Below are 26,649 nucleotides of genomic sequence, written 5' to 3' on the forward strand. Positions count from 1 at the left end.
CAAAAGTCAACGCCTAAGGTGGACAATTGAGCATAAAAGGCAGCAGAATAAATTTGTTTTGTATTTGTCAACATACTTTTCTTGCCTGTCATATTCACATTTTTAAACTAAAAACTTTCTGGGGTTGTAACATTAAAACCTGTGAAATATGGAAATTTTCTAAGAAACGTTTTAGAACTACCTTTTTGAGGTGTTGGACAATGTTCCCATTGATTATAAGTTAAAACATTTCTAGGGTTTGCAGATTTATGCAAGTAATGATGGCCAAAATGATTAAAACAATACATTTCTTCATAATTTGACGAACCTTCTAAGTATTCATGTTTTGTAAATTTTGCTGACATTTCTAAGTCTGCCATCGTGCTATTAACAGTCTCAAAGTCCCAATCATCAGAAAATTTGCTAGGTGAGAAGAAATCACTGAAGGAAACCTTAAATTGACGAAGAATCTTTAGCAGCTCAATAGGGCCATAAATGTCATAATCAGTTGTATCCCATGCTATTCCACCAGGTAGTGGGACCGCTGTGATGTTTACTGATGACAGGTCTCGTTGTTCACGATGAGATGATTTGTGTGGCTTCAGGAGCAAGTTGATGTTCTTACTTGCTGTGTCCATTTTAATGTGCTTTCCATCTATCAGCTTTCCCAAACTTAACACAGGAATGAGCCATAGCAGGAGATAAACTACACCTAACACAATCCAAAGTTCAACCCAAGGTGAAACCAGATATGTATTTGTAAGCTCCTGACCAAGTTCTTTTACTTTTTCCTTGAAAGATTTCTTTGCTGGCGTAGTTTCAGGTTCACTGGGATCCTCAGAAAAGTTATCGAAGTTGATAAAATAGCCCGAGGCAGTTCTGTCAATTGTTGGTATTGCATCCGGATTCTTTGAAATCGCTGGAGCTGTTTTTTCCTGTGACATGTTTGTATAGTCAGATGCTATATCATTGCAGACGGGAGTTTCTTGATAAACTGTTATTTGGGTTTCAAGAGGCACAAGTTCCATAGCTTTATTGCATAGTCCTTCTTTTCTCACTTTAGAATCTTCAAAGGTGATGAGTCTTTCAGTTTGAACCTCTTGGATAGTAGCAAGATTTGGTCGACTGCTACATCTTGGGAGTCCACTGGGCCTACTCCTTATTATCGGCCACATGGTGTGGTTTTACCAGGTCAATTGACACAGACCGGTTCTCCTTTTTTCCAGCAAGGGGCGGCAGTAGTACTGTTCTTGATCCGTGGATTGCTAGTACAGGTACTGGTTTTCTGTAAGAAGGCCCAAATTCCTTCTTGTCTGCTATTTTCTCCCTGACCAGATCCCCAATCTTTGGAATCCAGACAGGTCTTGCTGGGACAGGTGGTTTTTCTTCAGTGGTTGTTGGCTTTTCGCTGGTATTGCTTAGACTTCTTCTTGTTGCATTTAAGTCCTGTAAAACAGCCAAACGATCTTTGATATCAAAGGGTTTTTGTTCCACCACTGAAGTGTGACGATCAAGGTCTTCAACCAACATTCTAGTACCAAAAAGGATTTCATATGGAGTGATACCATCCAGAGAATTTCTTGGCAGGTTATTAAGACTACGTTGGACATTTATTAGATGTTTTACCCACCCATCACCCGAACCTAATAATCTAGCTGTTATAGATTGCTTTATGTCACAGTTTTTTCTCTCCACAACTGAATTTCCCTCAGGATGGAATGGACTCGAAAATCGCAATGCAACGCCCAAGCTGGCCATGGCCTCCTTGTAAGCCCTAGAGCTAAACGCAGAACCCTGGTCAGAATGTAGCTTGCCGATTGCGTATGTGCCGATAAAGACTCGCAAATCTTTTATAACAGTTCGGGCGTCAACTGAGCGCTGAGGCCACATCCAAATGGATCTCGTTTTAATATTTGTGGGACTGCATCAGTCCATTCGGACGTCCACATGTAGATAGCCTTATGCTGTCTAACAGTGGTGTCTGTACTGGTCTGGCTACGCTGTAGTCAGAAATCTGGTGGTGTTCAAAGCTGTGGGGTTGTCAGCCGGCAAACACTTAAGCTTCTTTGGGCCCGCCCGAAGAGGGAGCAAGTAAGCAGTGTCACATGACAGTGGTCACTGCACAATGGTGGCAAACAACTAGTAAGTAGACTACAATACCAAATAACAAAGGGGGTATTTTTTTATTAAAATAAAATATATATGGGCATTGCTGCCTGTAATATTGTAGAATATAACAGAGGCGGAGCCCCGATGTCCTTGGTGAGAAACCGCCACTGGTAGCTTCTTTGCATGGGTAAGTGCTTGCAGTTGGTGAGGGTCAAAAGAATCGAGGTCAGGGTCTTTTTAGGTCATATTATTCTTGTTCGAAGCTAGGTGTTTTATAATTCCCCCCGCCCACTGGCCATTCTTGCCACTGGGCTGTCAGATTTAAGTTGGTGCAAAGAGGAGAAATGATTAGCCCACATGCTGCAGTTGATCCCTGATTCTAGGTTCTTCTTCGGCCCCTCAAACCCGCATTTAACCAAGTCCCAAAATGTGGTGAATTTGTTCTCTCTGATTGCCATCTCCTATGACATCCATTCTTTGATTTGAAGTCTTGCCTTAATATTTTTCATTAGAAACCTCTACATTGTCCAAGGTGTTCTAGATATGTGTTTCCTTCCTTTGACATGTGAGTTTGTGATAGGGCACATGACTGTACTTTCTTCTGTTCTAGGCAATCTTGGTCAAACCACTCTAACGATGTGGTGTCTTTAATGCTTGCAGTTGGCTTGTGCAATTTATTCTCGATTTTTGCCGTTATAACAGAAGGCTCTTAAGCCTGAGGACATTTCTTCCATCTTGCTTTTTGCCTCGATCAAGTAATTAATTATATTTGATGTGCCTCGAAACAGTTTCGTCATCGAAGTTCTGCGTTTTATCTGTCCAGTTCGAGTTGTTTGTCTCCATTAGGTTCTCACGACTGGGCTTAAAGTTGAGGTTAACCGGGTTTAGGACTGTAGATTCAGGTGCTTATGTGTATCACCACCAGATACCAGGGGGGCATGGTCGCATTCTATTTGCTGATTGAGTCTCATCTCAATGACTGTGTGCCAAGCTTCCACATTGATTATTATATTATCTATTATAATAAAAACATTCCAGAAGTCATTCTAATAGGTGTATCAGAAAGGGGGCAACCATATACAGTCCGAATGGCAGTTGCTGTCAATAGGGTGGACAGGCTCTCGCCAATCTTTGTATCTTTAATTGATCTATAATAATGCTAGGCACGTTCCATGTCGATTTTTCTTCCCTTAAGTCAGAACTTAGAAGATTCCTATGTGAGTGAATGTTCATGTATCCGCAAATCAGTTTTGGATGAATTACATGTTGTATATAAGGGAACTAGTGTCTCAGGTTTGACAGTAAGGTAGACCCGTTTCCCTATTAAATGGGTGTGACGTCAAAGCATGACACATCATTATATGTGCACGTTTCCACCCCATCCACTCTTTTTAGGTCTGGCCTAAAGAGACCTTTAGGTGTCTCACCAGTCTAATGTTTCCCCACCCCCAAAAAAATCATAATATAAATGTACATATATCTATACATACAAAGGAGTTTGGTCAGCCCACTTCATCCATTGGTTTGTTCAGTTCACATTTTGTTCCTGCCCACTACAGCACGTAATACTGAGCAGTGGGCCAGCGCACTTCAGCCACAAACTCTCGTAACTGAGAGGGGATTTTGATGGTACACATCCACGTAAAAGTTAGTCCACGGCAGCTCCCACTGCTGGTCTGCCAATCTTCTTTCATTTCGTTCTTTAAAATTATTATTATTGTGATGGATAATTGTTTACGTATTTTTGCAAACATATGCACACAGAACACCTTTAGCAGGCGGCATTTTCACATTGATTACTTTTAGTAACTATTCCATGTTTTTAAAAAAAAATACAAAAAAAGCCTTCCAATGCTTGATGTTATGCTTTTGCCAATGCTTGTTTGGACGACGTGTGGCCTTCTAAGCCCTTAGTCTTCATTTGTTGACCGTGCAACTTATCAGAACAGAGGGGCATATTATCAAGGGATTTATCTCCGCTTTTTTGGCTTTAAAAGCCAAGAAAGCGGAGATAAAATTATCTCCCTATCAGCAACAGGGTGCTAACATGCAAATTCGCATGTTAGCACCCTTTTTCTCTACGCTTCCCCTTGCATCTCTAATGAGATGCAAAGGGGGTGTTCCAGAGAAAAATAATAGGAGAAATGTTGTTAAGCGACATTTCTCCTATTATCAAGGATTTCGCTAACCTTGTTAGTGATAAAAAAAAGCAGCGCTAACCACGGTTAGCACTGCTTTTTTTACACCTGGTATTTTCCTGACTTAGCCATGATATCCTATGGAAGGTGGATATCATGGCTAAGTTTGTGAGCCCCTATCATCAAGCTAATGCCAAACTTCGAGAGATTATCGTTGGTTTTCCAGCGATAATCTCTCATTTGGCAGTTAGCGCGAGGATTTTTATCACTTCAGAGATAAACCTTGCTAATAGCAAGTTATCTCTGCAATAATTTCCGGCGATGCTTAGCGTTAAAAAATTCGTTGCTAAGCATCGTTAGCGATAAATATCGCTAATCGTTGGTAATATGCCCCAGAGAGACTGTGTTTTGAATATAGGTACCTGAAAGTCAGACAAAAATCGTAGCAAACGTGTTTGCGTAAATGCAGCTATTTGCAGGGGGAAAAGGCACTCACTGCACGTTTCCAAATACTATTCGAGAACATATTTATCGCACCGCATGATACATTTATTGGCTAATTCACAAAAACAACCTTGTACCTTCAAAAGAAGAAGTACGGCAAAAAAAAATCACGCGCTTGCAGTTATTCAAAAGCATTCTTTTTTATTCGTTTGGACGGATTGAACTGATTCGGGGGCATATTATCAAGGACGGGCGATACATTATCGCCGCTTTTATCGGCAGTTTTCTGCCGATAAAAGCAGCGATAATGTATCGCCCGTCCTTGATAATATGCCTCTCGGTTCGTTAAAAACATATGCATGAAAATATATCAGTCGGAATGTTTTCTAGTGCAGGTCGTCCTGAAACATCGAGAGAAACGATGAGGAGGAGTTGAGACTTCCTTCAAAGCGATTTTCACAGCCATTAACAACAGGCAGAGAGGTGAAGCACTGCAGTCAATGCCTCTTCAATCCTACGTCTCACCAGAAGATGGCAGCGCAGCCCCACAGAAGAAGAACTCGCATGATAACTGCACAGATAGTCACGAATTAAGAGAGATCGTCTCCATCAGCGAACTCCTTAGTTTATTTTGACAAGGCAACAACACCACTACTAGTGCAGAGACGTTTTAAGGCATGGGCAAAGTGGGCTCCGGCCCAGTGCCCCAGCTTTTCAGGGGGGCCCTGATAGTTCCGGCTCTCTTCTCCACACAGTCCAGCCCTGATGACCTTGAATGATTTTTTGAACATAAATTATTTTAAATACCATTTCCTTTATTTTTAATACAGGTAATGAGCGGGCGTCGATTACAGGCATTTTGCAGAGAAATGTTGCGTTTATGGTTTTCAACACAATGCAACGTCCATGAAAAAGTTCCTTTTAGATCTAAATAGGACCTCACATACGAGAAAAGGCAGTGGGTCTGCTGCTGCATTACAACATTTAAAACACACATCACTATCCCTAAATATTATATGGAAAAACATTTAGAATTTGGACCAGTGTGCCCTTGCAGCGTCACTGACCTAGCCAATGAGGGCACGAAAAAGCTAAAATCGGATCATAAATCTAAAGCTGTTCCGAACAGGAGCCCTAAAACTATGTCTGCCCCAGGGCCCCCAAAATCCTTCAGATGTCCCTGGCAACCAGACATTCAGATGTATCATATCTTCAAGATTGACGGATTTCATGAGAAACATGAACACACAATATATGTAGGAAACACTTGCAACTGTGTTTCTGATGGGTTGTTCAGGATGCAAGAAGTAGGCGAGAGTAAACTGTGCGTAATGCTGGCAGATGCACAGGCGTGTTAGGAGTAGGTAGGTTTTGGAGCTTTGCTTGGGGATTGTTAGTTGAGAAGATCCGAATTGAGGGCAGTGTCGAATGATCCAAAGCAGAGGCAGCTCCGAGCCGAACTGGTTGTACCTATTTTGCATGTTTGTTACTGATCCTTCACAGTGACGGAGGAGTTGGTGACGCGAGCCCCATAGTGTCCGGCCCAAATCTGGGTGTCCTTCCCTTTGTGAAAAAACTTCACGTAGCGCACATTGGGACCATAGTTACGGAACACATGCGAGACCTGCAAACAACAAAGTAAAATTAGACATGCCACTTAGTGGCTCCAAGAAACGCCATTCTTTGCAACTTTAAAATATTTTTGCACAGTCTATTGCACTGTTCTTTAATGACCCCCCTAGTGAAGCAGACAAATCAAATAAACGTACACTGTTGCTCATCCTTTTTCTGTGCTACTGAATACAAATAGGATGGTACCCAACACCAGCACACAGTCTCTCTGGTTACCCACTTCTCTCCAAGTGATCTACAGCTGTTTCACTACATATTTGGCAACATTACCAGTGGTGATATGCAACTCCTGCGAGTGAAGGGCAGGGAAATTACATTAAATAAATAAAATATAATAGGGCATATTATCAAGAACGGCATTAAATATTATCGCCGGGTTAGCGGCAGCAAACTGCCGCTTAAGCGGCGATAATGGGCTTGATAATATGCCCTTGTGAATTCCAATAGAAGTCCATGTTCTGGTGTGAACATGGGCTTCTATTGGAATTCTCCGAGGCATATTATCAAGCCCATTATCGCCGCTTGAGGTGCAGTTTTCTGCCGCTAAACCGGCGATAATTTTAACGTCATTTTTGATAGTATGCCCCAATGTTACTTACTGTGCAGCAGCCATCCTCCTCACTCCAGTCCTCTTCCTCGCTGTGGCATCAAGGCCCCAACAAACTCCCTTAAACCAATTCTGGCGCTTCTCTCATGCTGTTAACCAGCTTGAGAGAAGTGACAGGATTGGAGGGAGAGGCCTCTGTCGGCGCTCCAAAGGGCACTGGAGGCCTGCACTTGCTCCCAATCCAGCTGTCTTAAGACAGCTCAGTTGAGAGGTTTAAAGTGCACATGTCTTGATGGCCGTCTCAAGGTGGCTGGCCAATAGGGATTTAAAAGTGCACAGGCTGCCCTCTGCCCACTCCTCCATGCTGCCGTTCAGCAGGTCCCTTTCCTTTCCTGGCACTCAGTTTGAGATGGAGTGACGAAAACGTAAATGGTAATGAATTAACTTCATTACCATTTTATTTTTTGTCTCTGGAGGCATTTCATTGGGTTGACGCTCCTTCGCTGTAATGGAGAAGCCGCCCCTGATTTGACCAAAGAGATGTGGAGTTTTCAAGGTTCGCAAAAACAAAAATGAAAGCAGTCATATGACTTTTCACAAGCCTACTCCTAATTAGACTGTCTCACTCACTGAATACACAAAATGTGCATTCATCTGGAACATCAGGTAATAGCCAGACGCATTGAGAGCTAGGAGTGGGGTGCTGCTCAGACTTGCTCAGGGCTTTGACGTCGTTTATACCCAGGTCTTTGCTTATGATAATACTAGACTGATGCAGAGCTCTTCCGCTAACGGATGCTGACTGGATGAGGAACAGCCGTCTGAAGCTGAACTCGGACAAGACGGAGGTACTCATCCTCGGACCCCCCTCAGCCTGGGACGACTCCTGGTGGCCGACAACACTGAGAACAGCGCCGACACCCACCGACCATGCACGCAACCTACGATTCATCCTCGACTCCTCCCTCTCCATGTCTAAACAGGTCAACGCCGTCTCTTCCTCCTGCTACAACACCCTCCGCATGCTCCACAGGATCTAGAAGTGGATCCCGACCGAAACAAGAAGAACGGTGACACAGGCCCTTGTCATCAGCAGACTGGACTATGGCAACGCACTCTACGCAGGAATCCCAGCCAAACACCTACGACGACTACAACGCATCCAAAACGCCTCTGCCCGACTGATCGTCAACGTCCCCCGCCAGAGCCACATCACCCCCCACCTGAGAGACCTACATTTGCTCTCCATCGACAAGAGTATCACCTTCAAGCTTGTCACCCACGCACACAAAGCACTCCACAACACCGGACCAGCCTACCTGAACAGCAGACTCAGCTTCTACACCCCCACCCGCCAACTCCGCTCCGCCAGCCTCGCCCTCACTGCTGTCCCCCGCATCCAACGAACAACCTCCGGTGGCAGATCCTTCTCCTACCTCGCCGCCAAGACCTGGAACACCCTCCCTACCCACCTACGGCACACCCAAGACCTACTCGCCTTCAGAAGACTCCTCAAGACCTGGCTCTTCGAGCAGTAGCGGCACCCCCTCCCCTCTGCGCCTTGAGACCCTCATGGGTAGGTAGCGCTCTTCACAAGTACTCTGATTGATTGATTGATTGATTGATCTAGGCTCACTCGAGCTCAAGATCGGTTAAAGGCCAGACGTCAAGCTCAGATAATCAGAGCTTTGCATCTGAGAACACTTAAACTCACCCATATTTGCCCTGCCAATATCGTCCAATCCTCATTTTCTGTCTCTCATTTTACATAAAGCAGCCTTACTCTCTTGTCACTTTACATCCACAAAACTCTCCCCCTTTTCCTCTCTTTCCTCGGTTTCTTTGCCCTTGTATGTATACTTCACACAGCCTCGCCACCGTATGCCAAAACTCTGTCATATTATTTTAAAATCACTATTTACCCCTTTTTGTCATGAACAAATAAGACAATACCTATATAACAAACACACACAATCAACCCAGCTTGTATATCATAGTTTGGGTGCAGTAAGAAGGTGAAAAACACAATGAGGGTGCACGCATTTTGCCCCAGGCTCCTAGCACTTGACAGTTAATTTCTCCCTTCCCTTTTTACTCCATCACAACTCTTTCACATACTTGTCTCCACACAGTGACACACTTCTCAGGTTGATCCTTCACTCGCCAGTAAACCATCTTCACTCTGTCATATTTCATTCCTATTCTGTATTGTTGTCCTCCCTCTGCTAACTTTGGTACTCTCCTTTGGGCACTTTTATCGACCCTATCATAATACTTCTAATGAGGAAAGGCTAAATATCAGGCTTGTAAATATGTAAAAGTCTTTCAAACGAACAGCACATTTAGGGCCAGTTGTAGGTAAATTGTATTTACCGATTCTTAAATACCGAATATTACTGATTTTATCGACCCTATCATAATACTTCTAATGAGGAAAGGCTAAATATCAGGCTTGTAAATATGTAAAAGTCTTTCAAACGAACAGCACATTTAGGGCCAGTTGTAGGTAAATTGTATTTACCGATTCTTAAATACCGAATATTACTGATTCGGTATTTAAGAATCGGTAAATATGAAGGGGTGAGATGTAGGTAATTTTTTAACTTGGAATACCGAATCGGAAACATTCGGTATTTATCAATTCGGTAAATACCGAATCGGTATTCCCTATTGATTCATATGGGCTGTGAAGCCCATAGGAATCAATGGGAAATACCGATTCGGTATTTACCGAATCGGTAAATACCGAATGTTGCAAGGGTGCGGGGGATGTCACTTTGACACCCTCTAGCACCCCGAATTCAGGCACGTGTGACATGTGGCACACAGACATGCCCTAGGAGCAGGTCTGCGTGTCACATGGCATAGGTGTGCATGCACACATGTGCATGCACACCTGGGTTCGGTATTTTACCACCCAATTGAATTGGGTGGTAAAATACCGATTCTGTATGGCCTTTGGGACTCAGAAGAGTCCCACCTACATTTAGATTTACCGAATCGATAAAATTACCGATTCGGTATTTTACAGATTCGGTAAATTTACTGATTCGGTAAATTTACCGAATCTGTAAAATAAATGCCCCTACATGTCGATTCTTAAATACCGGTCGGTAACGGCCGAAATCGGCCGTTACCGACCGGTATTTAGGCTCCTACATCTGGCCCTTATAGTTTTTGGACGTGTCCTGACTACAGGGCACCACATAAGAGAGTACCACTCCTGCCACTCCTGGATGAGGGTAATTATCCTCGACCATGAGGAATCCTCCCATCTATTACCATGTCTAGCCTACAACATTATTTTGTAATCAAGTCTGACTAATTAAAAGCAGCAACCTCCATAAGCACCCATAGCTGAATGTTTGTCCACTTCAGGTCGCCATGGATTTTGAGATAAAAGTTTATTCAGTTACATAACAGAACCAAAGCTCTTTATGGGGGCTGACGGCAAACTTAAAAATTATTTGGACAACTAAGTCTGGTCAATGAATGCAGAAGCTGTGCATTCTCTGGATGTAAACTGAAGCGATGGCCAAAGATTTAACCATGCACTCCACGCTGTATTAAAAGAGGCCTGTGTTACGGCTCAAAAGGGGTACTCATAAGGAAAGTAGGGACCACTGTGGCATTACAAAAGTTTAGAAGCAAACATTGATAAAATGCAAACAACAGGTGATTTTAACATGGAAGTTTGTTCTGGTAAAAGCAAAAAAGCCAAAAGGGCTGACAGACAATCTTTAACAGCGCCCACTGCGAGACCTTGCTGGGCCAAAGACAAAACAAACAGTAACACATCTGACAGTTTAGTCTGGAACAAGTCTGCGCCATAGGTGCCAAACAAAGCCACAAGCTCGTCCCAGCACCCTGCTTAAAACAGATTTTGGAGAATGCCACCCAGCCATCTACTGCTTCGGGAGGGAGATTGAACACAGTCAGCTGCTGCCACTCAATCTCTGAGCATGGAGGTGAAGATAGTGCATGGCTGGACGTGGGACCGTGCCCTGCTGCTGCAATATATCTTCCCAAGGCAACAGCCTGATTGGAGGACAAATGCTCATTCCCAGAAGTTCAGGATACCACACTCTCCTGCCCCAATTTGGAGCCACTACCATAACTTGAACCTGGTCACTCCTGATCTTGTTTAGAACCCGTGGCAAGAGAGGGGGCTTTGGGAAGACATACAGGAGTCCCTGGCTCCACTCTAGATAGAATAAGTCTCCGAAATAGAACCTTCTTTGCAACTCCAACAAGTACAAGTCTTGACACTGCATGCTTTTGGCAGTGGCAAAGAAGTCCACACAGGGTTCTCCTCGCTGCTGGAGGACACCATTCTGCACCTGAGTGTAACTGCCAGTTGTGGTCCACTAGAAGTTGTATGAGCTCATCCATCCTTAGGTTTACAGATCCCACCTGGTGGTGTACCATCAGGGAGAGGCTCTTACAATTCAACCATGTCCAGAGATGCAGGGGCACTTGGCACAGACCCAGGACTCCACTGCGCCATGCTTGTTGTAATACCGCACGGTGGTGGTCTTGTCCATTAGGACCTGAACCAGCCTCTGCTTGGTGTATGGTAGGCAGGCTTTTAATGTCAATCAAATGCCCTGTCACTCTAGAAAATTGATGTGGCTCTTCACCTCTGTCAGATGACCTCCCCAACCCCGCATTGATATGTTTGTCACCACCGTCCGCTATGGGTGGGGAAGGGAGAAGGTTCTGCCGTTGGTCCAGTTGCAGTTGAGTAGTCACTACTGAAGACAGTTTTCAGCCTCTTCAGAAACTTGGATGGAATCTGACAAAATCCTCAGGTGCTGGGCCCATGGAGGCTTCAGATCCCACTGCAGGGACCACATCTGCTTAGTCGGTAAGCAGAATGCAGGAGGTCAGTACTACAGAAATCCTCAGAGCCATTCCCACTGAGTCCCAGGAGTGAGGCTGAAACATCAGTATCATAGCCCGAATGCCTGGGACTTATTGATTTGGAAGGATGGCCCGAAACTGCTCTGTATACAGGATGGCACAGAAGAAAGGGGGCATGTTGACAGTGAACCCCATTGATGTAAGGAGGTTTGCCATCATCTGGAGGTGGTCTATGACTGTGGTGAGCTCCCCTTTAACAGCAGGTCATCGAGGTGGGGGAAGACTGGTGCCACATGTCGAATGTTATAGTGCTGGGATTCCTGAGAGTAGCGATGCACTATATAAATGCTTAATAATTATGGCTTGCCACCCATAGAGAAAATGTCTGACCCTGCCTCCCACAAGAAGGTTGTGTGCTCCTAAGGACACACTAAAGAACCATTGAGTTTGCTGCAGTGGCTGTAGACCAGAAGGTTTGCTGTCCCTGCAAGGCTGGACATTGTTTGCTGGATCTTCTACCCATACCTCTAAAGAATGGGTTGGCTGTTGTTGGGGAGGTGGGCATTGGAACTGCCTGTAAGTGAAGCCCCATGCGATGTCCTGAAAGGGGTGAAATTGTTAGGGATTCTGCCTTGCTTGTGTGGAAGAACCAATAGATTGTGCAGTGGCTCTCCTCTTTGAAATACTCAAGGGTAGAGTCAGCCTTCTGGTAAACATTGCAAGACCTGATAAAAGCCATACGCATATGCAATGCTTGAACGTCCTCTGAAATGCCTGTGGATCTCATCCAGGAGTGGAGTTGGAGCACCACACTGCCTTAACAGTTGGTCATGTCCAGGTCTGACCATATAAGGTACTTGTAAAGTCCCACAAACACCTGTGAGGAAGCCGGCGTCTCTCTATCCCGAATGATGAATGGATGATGAATGGAACCTATCCAGTTTATCTGATTCAAGGCCACGTCCATCAACGAGCGTGGCTCCAGCCTATCACAGCTCTCCACCAACGAGTGTGTACCTACGGCCCCCTACTGACGGCGCCTTGCGAAGAAACAGGCACCACCTCCCCCCTACGGATGGGAACTGTGTATGACCATTTAACGCAGATGTTATCGCTATAATTGAAGGACCCCAGATACCCGCCGAAATTAGGGCTTTTCACCAGTTGCGACATCGCGAAGAAGACAGCCTTTTGGCCTGCTAGTGGATTTACTCCCGGATTTACTCTGCCTAACTTCCAATATCATTGCTGGTCTAATTCGGCTAGTTGCAAGGAGCTAGTTGTTACAGAGAAAATTCCTTTGTTCGGACTTGGTGTTTTAAATTTGAAATTTGCTGTCGCCTACTCCGTGGTACGTCTTCGCCCTGACGAAGGTGTGGCCCCAACGGGGGTCTACACCGAAACGCGCGTCGGCGTTGTTCGTGTGGGCAGCAGGATTGTTCTTTCCATCCCCGGTCCTTACCATTTTCCCTGCCCACTTCCTTTTGTTTGATGATCCATTTTCGATCTGGTCACCAATTCATCCTATGGCGTTTATGTACTATTGTGATTATATGTATTGTTGTGAATGTGAGATTGGCTGTTTGGTTGAGTTGAGTGTGTGTTTATGTGGGTGTGAGATCTGGACGGTGTTTGTGGGACTTTATATGTTAAAAATCATGTGTGTGCGTTTTAATTAATGACTTTAATGAATTAATGGTAATTTTGTAATATGAATGCAAAAAATCCTGAAACTTGAAAAAATGAATAAAAATCACTAATGTATCGTTGGGTCTGATGCCTTGACTCTTCTGATGGCTTCTCCGATGTCTTGTTTGCATTTTAGGATCCTTGTATAGGACCTCATTTAAAAATCACAGGCAGGGTTCTCCTCTGTTCTTATTTACTGTTTGTTTCCCCCTGCAAACCTGCCTGCATTCCATTTTTGGGGGGCCCCCTTCTGTCTAGTCATATAAGGTACTTGGTCACACCCTGGACACCTTGAATAGTCTGTGCCAAGTTGGCATGAAATTCATATGCGGCTAATGGACATAACTTATCTACCACTGGATTCAAGCTAGCCTGACTGATGAAGGGTGTTACCCAGAAACCGGTCACAGGATGCTTGTTTCCGGTTCAGGGAAGACCTGACTTGGCAGTTCAGGCTGGACTGTTCCCATGATGCACAAGGTCAAGACTGATTTGCATATAGCTGGGTCTGAGCTGAGATGGCCAAGTGAGCTAAAGAATGATGATGGATTCAACCCAGATCTGTGACTGGGGGTGAGTGTCTGAAAAGTTTCAGCGCTCCGTCCCTCATCTCCTTGTGTTTGCTTAGTACCTTCCTAGCAAACAGCTTATGTTGACTGACCAAAGTGAGAAGATAGCTGAAGAAAACATCCTCTTCCCAAATACCTCAATTGCTTTTTTAATCTGCACAGTGAGGTAGTAAGAAAAGAATTGGTGTTAACGCTGCTAGTGGAGGATTGTCCTACCAGGATCGCATTAATAGGGTGCTGCATGAAGAAGGCAGAGTCACCCGAACCAGCAGGTCTGTTGTGATGTTCCACTTGCCGGGTTACAGGTGGACAAGGGCAGGACTGACTGCCCGTCTGATAACCATGGCGAAAGAAGCAGACTCTTCCAAGGTAGACCCGGGATCGAGACCAGGCTTGTGTTAGGGGAGGTGTCTAGCCCACTTGCCTCTTGCCAGTCCGTATAAAAATTGTCATCGTTAGTGGGGATGAAATCTCCCCACAGTTTGTCACCATCATATCTGTAAGGCTCTGGTCAGAGTTCGATCTTGATAGTTGTTGAAGTACTGGAGAGTGACTCCTAGGCAAAGGAGTCAGAATGTTTGGGGGTTGGATGTATAGGACCTGAACTTGAGTGCAGCTTTTGCCGAGGTCGAGGAAGAATCGGTTCAGTGTCAGATAGGACTATGGGCTCAGTGTACTCCAACAGCATTGGTGCCAGTGTTGATGGCAGGAGGAACCACCATGGCCAGTGGTTGAGGGATTGGAGTCATCTCCCCATTCAGACCTGAACTAGAGGTAGGTTCTGGAGGCACAGGCGGTGCCCAGGGCTGACCAGCTGGTAGTAACCTAACTGGCAATCTCCGCTGATCCATGGAGACTGATAGCGAGGCAGATGACGCTGGTAGGGTGCTGAAGATGCAGTGTGTGGCCTCCTTAAACGTCTCAACCTGTTGGGGCATCAACAATGGACCCAGAAATTTGGTGAGCATCGCATCAGCTGTAGACCGGGGTCCTTAGTGGGGGAGCAACATCGAGCCTGTGGGACACTTCAACATCATTGCAACTTCTCAGATGGAAAGTGGCGCGGCTTGGATGAGACCCAATTGGAATTCTTGCTTTACTTTTTTTACTTCAACTTACCCGCACACCTGGAACACGGTAAAGAACGGTCATGGGACTGGGTCAGAGAAGGGAAACTGGTTTGTGCCTCTTACGTCGAGTGGGAACCGCCTTTACACAACTTTGTTTGGTGCGCAGTGACATATAGCTTGGCTTTGCAGTCCTGTGTTGCATTAGGGCCCATTCCTCGCATTAAATGTAGTCATAGACCAATCCCAAACACCAGAGGCAGACTTCGTGGGGCTCTGTCACAGACATTTATTTGCCCCCACAAGTCTGTAGTATTAGGAAGGACATATTCCCTTGCACACTGGAAAATAATTTAGGAGAAAAAGGCTCATCAACTGACGATAAAAAGTAGGAGCTAGCTCTGGATTTGTGTATAAAGGCTCAAAAAGAAGTGAACTGATGTCAGTGCACTTGGGTGGCGCTTATATGCAGCACCAGTTGTCCCTTCTGGGGCGCAGCGGAGTTGATGTGAAGCTGCACAACACCACCTACTGTTGCATAGGGGCTATGCTGAAAAATCTTCCCAATACAGTCTTGCGGCTGGGGATATTCTAATAGTGAGGAATCTCAGATTAGAAATATCAAGCATAAACACAGCTTGCAAGAAGAGTACTCTTCTCCACATAGGTATTACCTGTCTATATTGACTTGGCATAGCAAGTTCCAGAGAAACTTGCAATGTTGGCTAACAAGTGGTAAACTGACTCGTGGTTGGGTGACAGATTTAACAATGATTCGGAGCGGCTTGGCTCTAAGCCAAAAGGAGAGTGGAACACTCAATAAAATGGTTCCAATAAAGAGGAAAAGAGCCAGGGCAAGTGAGGACACAAGCAGGATTGGGTTCCAAGTCAGATGCAGAATGACAAAGGATGAAAGGACTGTTCCTTCATGCACAAAGTGATTATTTGTTATACATATCACAAGACAGGGCATTACAAAAGAAACTGTGTGGTAAAACACCCTGGACCAGCTCTATCCTTTATATCGAATGCACTGACTATGGGTGAAGGGACCCTAGAGTGCTCAGTGGTACTCCACCTACTGCCAATAGACACTAAGAAAGGGACCCAGATGCCCTAAACCACTAAACCTCATCCATCCAAATACCATGTGTTGAAGCAGCTATCAATGGGTGAAAGATTCTAGTCCTGAGGAGCAAGGATGGTAGGGTAGTAACCGGGATAGTTCTAGTAATCATTTCTAAGATTTAATTTCCTAGGACTGTCATTTCCAACTGGGAATCAAAGTTCAGGTCCTTTTAAATGAGTGAGATGTTGGAGAAAGGTGGTGTAACCTACCACTTCATAGCATAAAACACACAGACCAGTGGGCTGGTTAAGTTGATTAGCAAAACCCTTAAGAGCATGCCAGAGAACATCAGGAGGAAGTGGGATCTTCTCCTGCAATACCTCTTACCTGCTGACAGACAGATTTTGCATAAAGGAGTTGGATTCAGTCCTTTTAAACATCTGTTTGGGCCCCCAGTGCTTTGCTCACTCTTCGTAGTCTGAGAAGGATAGGAAGGAACTTCTGAGCCACCCAGAAAGACATGGCTGACTATGGGATTAGCTTCAGGAAACTGAAAAAGCAGATGAAAAATAACCGTCAGGGAAGCCAAGAACTGATAAAAGAATGGTTTGACCAGAAAGCAGTGCCTACTGGGTAACAGAAGGGTCAGGAAGTGTTGATGCTGAAACCCATTTGCCCCAGAGCATGAAGGGTAGGTGCTGTGTGCCATACAAGGTAGTGCAGACGTTTTTCTGAGATTCCCTACTTGGTGGACAGGGTTGCCACAGAGGAGCCAAAAAAGATGTCCCATGTGGATTGGCTGAAGCCATACCTTTGGGGAGACTTTAACACAAACATTCTGGCTATGACAGAAAAGGACGAGGAGGGCAGTGAGTCACTCCTGCACGGTGATAAAGATCATTCTGTAGAGGGCTACAGCTTCCCCCTACTGATTTCCCAGCTGTAAGAAGAGTGTGGAAAGGTATTGGGACCATTTTCCGATCTTGTCATGCTGACCACAGGATTTCTCCCTCTCCCTCTCTCCCTCTCTCCCCCTCTCCCTCCCCCTGCCCCTCCCCCTCCCCCTTCCCCTCTCCCTCGCCCTCTCCCTCTCTCTCTCTCTCTCTTTTGAAAACCATTGTGTTTTAAGAACCCCTAACAATCCACACTCCTCTCTCTTTTCACTGCTTCTAAAGCCCCCCTGGTGTCCTGCTTCTCATAATGTATTTTAACAAGCTATTGCCTGCTGCTGTTGCTGCCTGTTGCCTGCCTGCCCTTAGGGGGACCACAACGTCCAGCCTGCCCTGCTACCTTGCGCGCTCGGCCGCACTTGTCATCAAGTAGCACCAGGAGGCACTACAAAACCAGCCGCAGGCTCCCACAGCACGGGACTCGTTATTGCCGGCTGCTGTTGCTTCCTGTTGCCTGCCTCACCTTAGGGGGACCACAACAACCAGCCTGCCCTGCACCCTTGTGGCGCCCGGCCGCACTTGTGATCAAGTAGCGTCAAGAGCGACTACAAAACCGGCCAGAGGCTTCCGCAGCGCGGGACAAGCCCGGGCAAAGCCCAAGCCAAAGGTGGGCCCGTCCACGCCAGTCGTAGCCTGGAGGAGGCTGGGCTGACCCCCCCCCCCTAACAAGTGAGGCACGGATCCTTCCACCTTGGTCTGAACGACCCCCAGGTACTGAGTCTGAACCCCCTGTTTTGTTGACCTTATTTACATTAATTGTGTGAGTGGAGCTGTTTTTTTGGTTGTTGTTTTTTTTTACTCAAAATGAGCAAATGCAAAGGAGTGGCGGAACTCTGGACGCTTTCATTGTCAGGGCCGAATCCATGCTCAGTCATGAGGTCGTGCTGGCCGAGAGGCTACTTTCCTTAGGGCCCTCAGAAACTTTATCTCCACCGAGGCGTTCATTGCTGGCCCCAGTATATCAGGTGAAGACCTTCAAATTTGTTCACCCCCCACTATACAGGGGCAGGGACAGGGGCAGATTTCCTCTGTACCAGACTTGGACACACTCATATTGGAAACAGAAGTTGTACCAACTACAGCCATAAGGACAAGGGCACCGTCCACTAAGACCCAAATGTGGGTAAGCCCAAAGAACTACTTGTGAAGCAAAGAAGGTGCGCGGGTGCAGCACTTCAAAAATCTAAATTACAGAAACGGACTCGGCATCCTTGCCCTGAGGCGACCAGCACCCGCACTATCAGCACACAGACTGATGTTGTCTCTCTTGCACACAAATGTAGCACCATCGGGGATGGGGACGTTGATTCGGTTACTGTCGGGGAGCCCGGGGTGTCTGCCCTAGATTTAGCTTTTGCACGGCTTAATGAACCCTTAGATAAACTAAAAAATGTCAGAATGGCTCCTTTAGAGCCTGTTATTTCGTTTACTGATAACTTCAGTCCCAAGGTGGCCAACGAACAACTGTGTTCTAGTTTAGATGTAATTCAAAAGGCTGTTGCTGAGTCCGTAGGGAAAATACTGGCTAAGAGTGTAGCCTTTGAAGAGGTAGTTAGAAACAACCTTGAAGTCAGCCCTACTGCCCGCCCTAGCAAATCTTAAATTCCGGTAGTTTACACAGGCATGGTAGATGCACCCATCTAGGCGGGTCACATTTCAGTAAATGTGCCTGCAGATAAAAATAATAGTGCTATAAGCAATAGATTCGCCCAAGCAGTCCTAGAGTAAAACACTTGTCCTCCCCCAATGTACTACATCTATGAGCATGGAGGATGTGATACTGAATTTACTGCCAGAGGTCACTCCCTATATAATAATATTGTCAAATGTACCGCATCTTTCCCATCAAGCTAACGAAACATGGGAGGCTTTAAGAAATAAATCTCTTCGCTGGATTGGCTCTAAAACTGGCTTAACCGAAACACTGTTTTGTGAGTTTAAGATGTTAAGTAGAGTAGGCTGGGTTGGGATAGGGGAAAAGCTGCACCCTGTCGACTGCAAAGTCCTCACTTTTAGAACACCAAGACTGGTAAGCGAAGTCTTACGCAGACTCTGGAGTGACTGTGTTGTAGTGTAGTTCCTATATTCCCAATAGGCTCTGCGCATTGGAATAACATATCCTATAGATTTGATGTAGGACTTAGGTCGACTAAGTCTCTATCAAATATATTAGACTTAATTGTGAGTGCCAGCTAGCTCAGAGGTCACTAGAAACTTTCTCGAATAAACAAGAAGGGATTAGTTTCTGACTACCGCATAAACATGACAACTTTGTTTCCCCAAGATAAAACGTATCTTCAGAGTCGTGGAAACAATAGATAGATATTTCAGTCAGTCAATCATGCATGCCTCGGACGTCTTCAATAAAAAGGATTTATTGAACAGTCTTCTTTCTCTTGCAAGTAAAGTGAACTGCTATAATCGTAATACTGGTTGCAATAATGCGTACAGTAAGAAGAGTATTATAAAATTATACTGTATAAGCATGGTATGGTTTCTAAGCCATAAAATACATACATAAATAACAAAGACTAAAAGTACTAAACTGGTGCTTCTAAAATACGCCTACCCCAATGTATCTAACTTAAGTCTAGTACGAGGAAAGAAGTAAGTATGGTGTAGCATAGGTTTAGTTTTCTTTGCCAAGAATCTATCCAAGATTTCTCTTAGGGTCTAATCAGCTCTGTGCCTTGGTTTTAGAATGAAGGAGGTCTGGTATCTCTGTCTCGGACTCGATTTCCCAACACGCCGCGAGGGGAGCTTGGAAACACTGGAGCTGGATTCTCAGCGAGAGAAAGGCAGCCACTCTGTCAGTGCGTCAGCTGGAGGGTCGGCTTCCTTTGGCACTTGCTGTAGCGAGCTGCGTCGGGCAAGTAGATAGTCGAGCTGCTCCGAACCACCGTGTGTTTGCTAGGGCAAGTGTAGGCATATTTATACCTTGAAGGTGCCTAGTTTGACGTAAAGTCGGACATAATAACGTCACCAAAGATCCCCAAGGAAATGGTAGTTCTTTCTAGGACAAATCGATATTCAAGAAAGGGGATGTCCCTGACTGCTGACGCCGAGTTTTCCAAGAAATCGTTGTGGCTTTTTGGAACTAGTGGAAGTAGCCATGCCTGTATTTGGACTGGATGGGTCATGTCTAAATATGGTTATGATTTCTATGCCTATATAAGGGTAATGTGAATTGTACCTATATAAGGGCATGAATCGGTAAATTACGCTTGGATCCTAAAACGCTACACAACAGTGTGTCCAATCAAAGAATATATGTACTGCCACTTGGATATTTTTATCCCCCCAAACCAAATTGTGTATACCTCAAAGCCGAGACTCACTAATTCTAACCTTCAACAACGATTCACCATACTCACTTATAACAGATTTGAAACATTGACAGGCTTAGAAGATAGATTGACTTACCCAGAAGGCATTTGTTTATCAAATCATTGATGGCGCTATCAAATGTCAGTAGAAAATTAGGGAAAAGCTCACCGGGGAATGGCTGCACATTTATAGGGCGAAGTGTGTTGCAATTGCTACCTATGGAGCTGGAATCTGGGGTTTTGCCAATGTAAACTCACTGCAGATGGCAGAAAACTTGTTTCTCAGGTTCCTCCTGGCAGTGACGACAGCACATCAACTTTTGTCTGCCACACTGAGCTTGGAATGCCATACTTTGAGGATGTGAATAAGACTCAGCCCGTCCTCCTGTGGCACAGGGTATGAACCACGGAGGAGTCTGCTTTTAACAGTCACATATTGAAGGATGCCCTCGGGCTCGATGGGGTTAAACACATAAGATGGTTAGAGTCTGTTAAAATATTCTTATTTCAATTAGGTCATCAAGAATATTATTATGACCCCCAGACAATGTGTAGAAAGGATCTTAAAATTAATTGTTTGTGATTTCTGAATTAAATCAGACTTATGACAGAAATGAAAAAAACAACGGTCCAAGCTCACCATCTTACCCTGGTCTCTGCAACTATGCAACCATACATTCAGTTAATCGCTGGAGACTATGACAGATTCTTGCTAATACATTTTAGATTAAATATTTTATATAGGTCTTTGAGTTTCCCCGAATTAAATGATTGGTCCAGAACATTATGTAAGTGCCAGTGTCACGACGTCTCTGCACAGTCATCTCTACATTTATTGTTTTGTTGCAAATGTTACTCTATCCCCAGGAAAGATGGATTGTGCCAGTGTTAAGAAAATTGGGTTTGAGACAATGTCGCCCTGCATTCTTGGTACTACAATTTTTGGACAATTAATTTATTATTGCCTCTGTAATTGCTTTTTAAAAAAAATGTTTTAAATCTCATAAATCAATTGTGATATGATACCAATAACTTTTTTACGTCTGCCAAAAGAATCTGATATCATTGTGGCCCCTCTTTTTTTAAATAGTTCTGGTAATTTTAACTGTGTGATATATGAATTGTGCTTTTATGTTTTACTTTGTACAGTAACCGAATAAAGTTATTTGAATTGAATTGATTGACTTACCCTCACACACAGTCACAGTTATGTGGTATACAGATGGGTCATCATTAATCACCCAACTGGCCTGGAACCGACAACTAGCGATTCAAATGTTTTTAAATACTGTGCAGCAAGAGCTAGCGATGATTCACATGTTGATCTCTGTACTGGTCCTTGTAATGTTAGCACGGTGGCCCAGCTTGATATTATGTCACACGGTGTAGTAGTAGCTGACACTACTGTGCAACGTTCTCATGAGCCGGGAGCGGATTTGATCAATCTAAATATCTCCCATTTAACTCCTCCTAAAAATCCCGCCCTTCCCTTATTGTTCATAATAGTGAACTTACTCATTATATTAGTCCCATGCAGGCTGAAAATAGGTCTGGTATAATTATAATTATATTCTGGAATGTGGCGGGTTTAACCACCAAACTTTCCAATCCTGCCTGGTTTGATTTTATAGCTGGCTTTGATATTCTATGTATCCAAGAATCCTGGGTCGACAGCCCTCTGCATATCAATGGGTTAAAAACTTTTTTACCCCGGCTGTACCGTCCAGACATGGGAGAAATGTAAAACAATTTGATCTTTTGGTATCTAACACTTTTTACCAGGTCTCAAAAATTATTATTGATGCCTCACACAGAGTCCATGGGGGTGGAAGCGTCATTGATTAACTTTTTTAAACAGTCCTATTTGGATGTCCAGGCAAGTGTCCGTTGTGGGTTAGCGGCTGAGCGTAGCCGTAAGTTCCCTGTTAGGAGGAGGGGGGTAAGGCAGGGCTGTGTCCTGGCCCCCTTCCTTTTCACTTTATATATATATATATATACAGTTTGGGTGCTACTTTGTTGAGGGAAGGTCAGGAATTACCCAGCATTGGTAGACGTCAAATTGGAGCCTTGTTATACGCCGACGACGCTGTTCTCCTGTCTCGAACGCCATTAGGTTTGCAGAAAACTGTCTCCAGTTTCGTGTCTTTTATGTCTAGCCTCGACCTAAAGGTAAATATCACCAAAACCTTTGTTATGAAATGTGGTAACTGGAATGTCAAGTGTCGAGACATTTTCATAGATGACAGAAAACTCATATTTGTTAATCATTTCTCCTACCTGGGTATTGTGTTTGAAAAACGGGGCTCATGGAGTATAGCCATGAACACCAGAAAATTATTATTTGCTAAAGCCATTGGAGCTCTAATATATTTCTCCAGGAAACTAGGCAAGTGCCTCATCGAAGATCTGTTGACCATTTACAAAGTTAAATGTATTCCCATAGCCAAGTATGGAGCAGGCATCTGGAGCTTTACAAATACAGCGTCCCTGCAGCTGGTTGAGAATAGGTTTTTAAAATACCTTTTAGCTGTTCTGACCAGCAAAGCTATGTGTATTTTCCATGCTGAGCTAGGCTAACCATATTTATCCGACCAAATTAAAATCCAGCCAGTCTTACTTTGGCATAAGGTTTGGACAGGTACTGCGACTATGCTTAATTGGGATGTGATTTATGATTGCCAGCATTTACAACGGGCACTCTGCATCTCATGGCTTGTGTATGTTAAAAACTTTATGATCGACATATGTCACCCGGAGTATTATGCTAATCCTGATTGTTTGTCCCGTGTTACCGTGAAGGAATTAAGATCATTATGTCTAGATCACCTGGAGACGATTAGATTGTCTGCCAATGTCATGAAAGCACCTGTCAGAGAACATCAACTTTTCTTGACACAACTGGGGTTACAACCTTATCTATCCATAACATCAGAGAATTACGACAGGATACTGTGACGGCCTTGCGCTTAGGGAACTTCCATATTAGGGTTGACTTTTCCCAAGATAAATGCTTGGTCACGTACCCTGCCCCCTTGTCCATGTGATGACACCTAGACTCAAGTCCACAATCCACGTTATCTTTTTTGTTAATTTTATACACTCATTAGGGAAAGATGCCCATCTTAAAATGTCAAGCCCTGAGACAATGTTGACCTGCTTTTATCAAGTTACAATTCCTTGATGAAATGATGTTTATTGATCACATTGCCAAATTCTTGAAAGGGGTGGTTGGATCTAGACTGAGTATGCAGGGTAATGCCTTATTGTATCTGTTCATGAATTTATTGTACCATCGGATTGCCATTGTATTTTTCTATATTTTCATTTAATGTGTAATAATATGTTTTTATTGGATTGTTGATTTTAATATTTATACATTGCTGCAATTTTAACTTCTTTTTTCATGTATTGTGCTTTTATGATTTGACAATCTCAAACCAAATAAAGTGTAATTTCAAGAAAAAAAACAAGATATGCCAGGGTGATTTTTGGGAAATCTGAAGCTTACACCCCCCCAATCTTACTTACCAAGCTCTGCCCCTGGACGTGAACAAGACTGCTGCACATCTACTTCCTCAATGAACAATCTAGGTGCTGCTCACTTCTTGAGCACCTTTGATCGGAGTAGTGGGTATTGGCAACTCACTTTGCTGCCTCATGCCAAGACGAATGCATTCTCCATTCTCCACACCAGTGACCAAGCACCAGTATAAGATTATGCCTTTTGAGCTTACAAATTCTCCTGTGGTTTTTCAGGGTCTGCTGAACCATGTTCTATCAGGCCTGGAGGAGTTCAGTATTGCCTAGAATGACAATACTGCAATTTTAAGCAATTCGAGAAAGGATCCCCCGAGTCACCTAGAACAGGTACTGGCCAGGATACATGTAGCAAACCTGACCATCAAGGCAACTAAGTGCCAGGTACAGCAGTCCTCTGAAATCTATCTTGGATGTGGGGGGGCAACAGTAAGATCCACCCGTTGGATTCTAAGATCCAGTCTAAGTTAATAGTGGTTGGTACCTACTACCTAGACCCAGGTGAGTGCCTTTATATGACTCGCTGATTATTATCAGGAATTATGTGGCCAACTATGAGTCCATAGCTGTGCCCTTAATAGTCCAGATATCTAACATATAGCATAAGAAATTATCTACATTGATAAGAAAGGCGTTCTAGAACCTGAAGACAGCACTATGCAATGCTCCTGTGTTAAATGCACCAGGCAACAGTCAGTCCTTTCATTGAATAGACTGGTGCTTCAGACAAGTGGGTTGGAGCAGTACTGCCTCAACTCAATGACATGGGTAAAGAGTGCCTAGTGGCACTGAGCTGTCACAGACTGCTTCCTTTGGAACAGAACTGGTCTGTCATTGAAAAGAAATGCTTTGCTACAGTTTGACCCTGAGGATGTTCCACCCTACTTGTTTGGCACCAAGGTTGTGGTACACACAGATAACAAACCACTTAAGTGGTTAATATCATTAAAGAATGGGAATCACAGGTTTTTGAGATGGCCCATCTCATTACAAGGGATAGATTTCACTGTAGAACACAAATCTAGAATACAGCATTGGAATTAAGAACTTTCTTGCCGGTTTTGCTAATCTGACGACTGGATTTCTCCAATGGTTGAGTAAGGTTTTGGCTAGTCTGATTTTGTAGGAACATCTGTTGACAAAGGAAAGTGCCCTGCATGGCGCACAGGCATACACCCCAGTTGTGACTGAGACTGCATATAAAAACATTGCTGTTCCGTTAGCATAGTAACCAAAGTGTACGCCCGCAGAGGCCTAGGACTGGTGATTGCTAAGCTAAGGCCCAGAGCCTGTTCTGTGACCTGGAGGGGAGCATCAAGCATGCCCTCTGCTGCAAGATAGGGTTACCATCCATCTCTGGTGTTGTTGACATACAGAAGTGGTTACTGATTTTGGAGATTCATACACCTAATCAGACCTTTTTATTATTATAGGGGGAGTGGCCCACTTGTATAAAGTTCAGGGAAAGATGTAACACCCAGATCTTTGTGCTGACATTCTGTGTTCATGCTGAATGTGTGTATGCTTGGTGAATGTATGGTACATTTTTGGTACCAAGACTCAGTGTGTTGTGACAGTATATTTGCTGGGATCATTAGGTTTTGCCTCTGCTTTATAATTGCACAAGATGGAAGGTTGTTACAGCTTCCTCAGGCAGTGGAAGGATAATGTCTGCATTATTGCGGCTGACGGATGGAGGCCTAGACACTTAAATGAGTGAGGATGGAGAACGGGCAACTTTTAGAAATTCTATGAGGCCTTTTTAGCAACGGATTGCTACAGTACTTTTGGAGCACTCCCATTTGGTGGATGGTAGGTGAGAGAGGGGCAGCAGATTCAGTTGTTAAAGGTGAGGAAGTTTCCAGGTAGGGCCTACCCTTTTGTGTGTCCCAGATTGCTATTTCAGGAAGGCTGATGACAGCTAGGTTGAGAACAGTACTTCATTTGTGCTGGTGTTTGCCATTGCTTGGAACCGGCACGTTAAAAAAAAAATGCGGTATGCATTAATGATAATGAGCCCACCAAATGGTGGTGCTATGTGTGTATTTATTAGCAAAGTTCATTGGTGACCCGTTTCACTATTTAAAATAAATTACAAAATATAAACCAAGCACTTCCACACAATCCCTACAGTTAAAGGTAACATTTGGGTAGTGCCAGCTGCAGTGGACTCATGTAAATTTGCTTTGGCCCTGGCACTTAATTTTTTACAAATTAGCACTAGATGAGTGACTTCACTCTCCATTGTGCAATGCTTTGTATACACATGGCTGGAGCCAGCACTGTCACAAACATCTTCAGCTAAAAATGACTCACTTCAAACAGGTTCCAGGGCCTTAGACAGTAGGCCCACATCACCTGTCAGAAACAGAGTAGAAAAGTGGGATCCAAACTACTCCACATGATTACAGCTCCAAGTTTGTCTTGACTAAGGAGGGAGTACTTGAAGAACTGCTGTGAGACCAGGGCTTTTGTCTGCAAGACAGACAGTCTCCCAGAGGTAAGGAGACGTTACCTGAACACTGCACAACTTACTGGTGAAGATGTGGGTCTCTCTGTAGCCTAGAAGTCTGCCTGTCTGCTCAAAGAGGGAAGGAGAGTGCCTGGGCCTGAAGGGAGGGAGACTGTTCATGACAGAGAAGAAGCCCAGAAATGTTCCTGGTGCATGAAACACCCTTAAGAAGCTGACTTGTATTGAGGAGTGTGCCCGATGCTGGCCCCAGCTGAGAA

At 44.4% G+C, this 26,649-nt stretch overlaps 1 protein-coding gene across 1 annotated transcript in view; it reads right to left on the reverse strand.

Annotated features, from left to right (window-relative positions):
* Positions 1-5,493: 5,493 nt before the first annotated feature.
* The window catches only part of LOC144783109 (F-box only protein 2-like), a 72,308-nt gene continuing 51,152 nt past the window's right edge, over positions 5,494-26,649 (reverse strand). Inside the window, exon 6 of the mRNA XM_078662258.1 lies at positions 5,494-6,294. Coding sequence (XP_078518384.1) covers positions 6,157-6,294 — 138 coding nt within the window. The 3' untranslated portion in view covers positions 5,494-6,156. The remainder of the gene's footprint in view (positions 6,295-26,649) is intronic.

The sequence above is a fragment of the Lissotriton helveticus genome, chromosome 9, assembly GCF_964261635.1.
Source record: "Lissotriton helveticus chromosome 9, aLisHel1.1, whole genome shotgun sequence".
Lineage (NCBI taxonomy): Eukaryota > Metazoa > Chordata > Amphibia > Caudata > Salamandridae > Lissotriton > Lissotriton helveticus.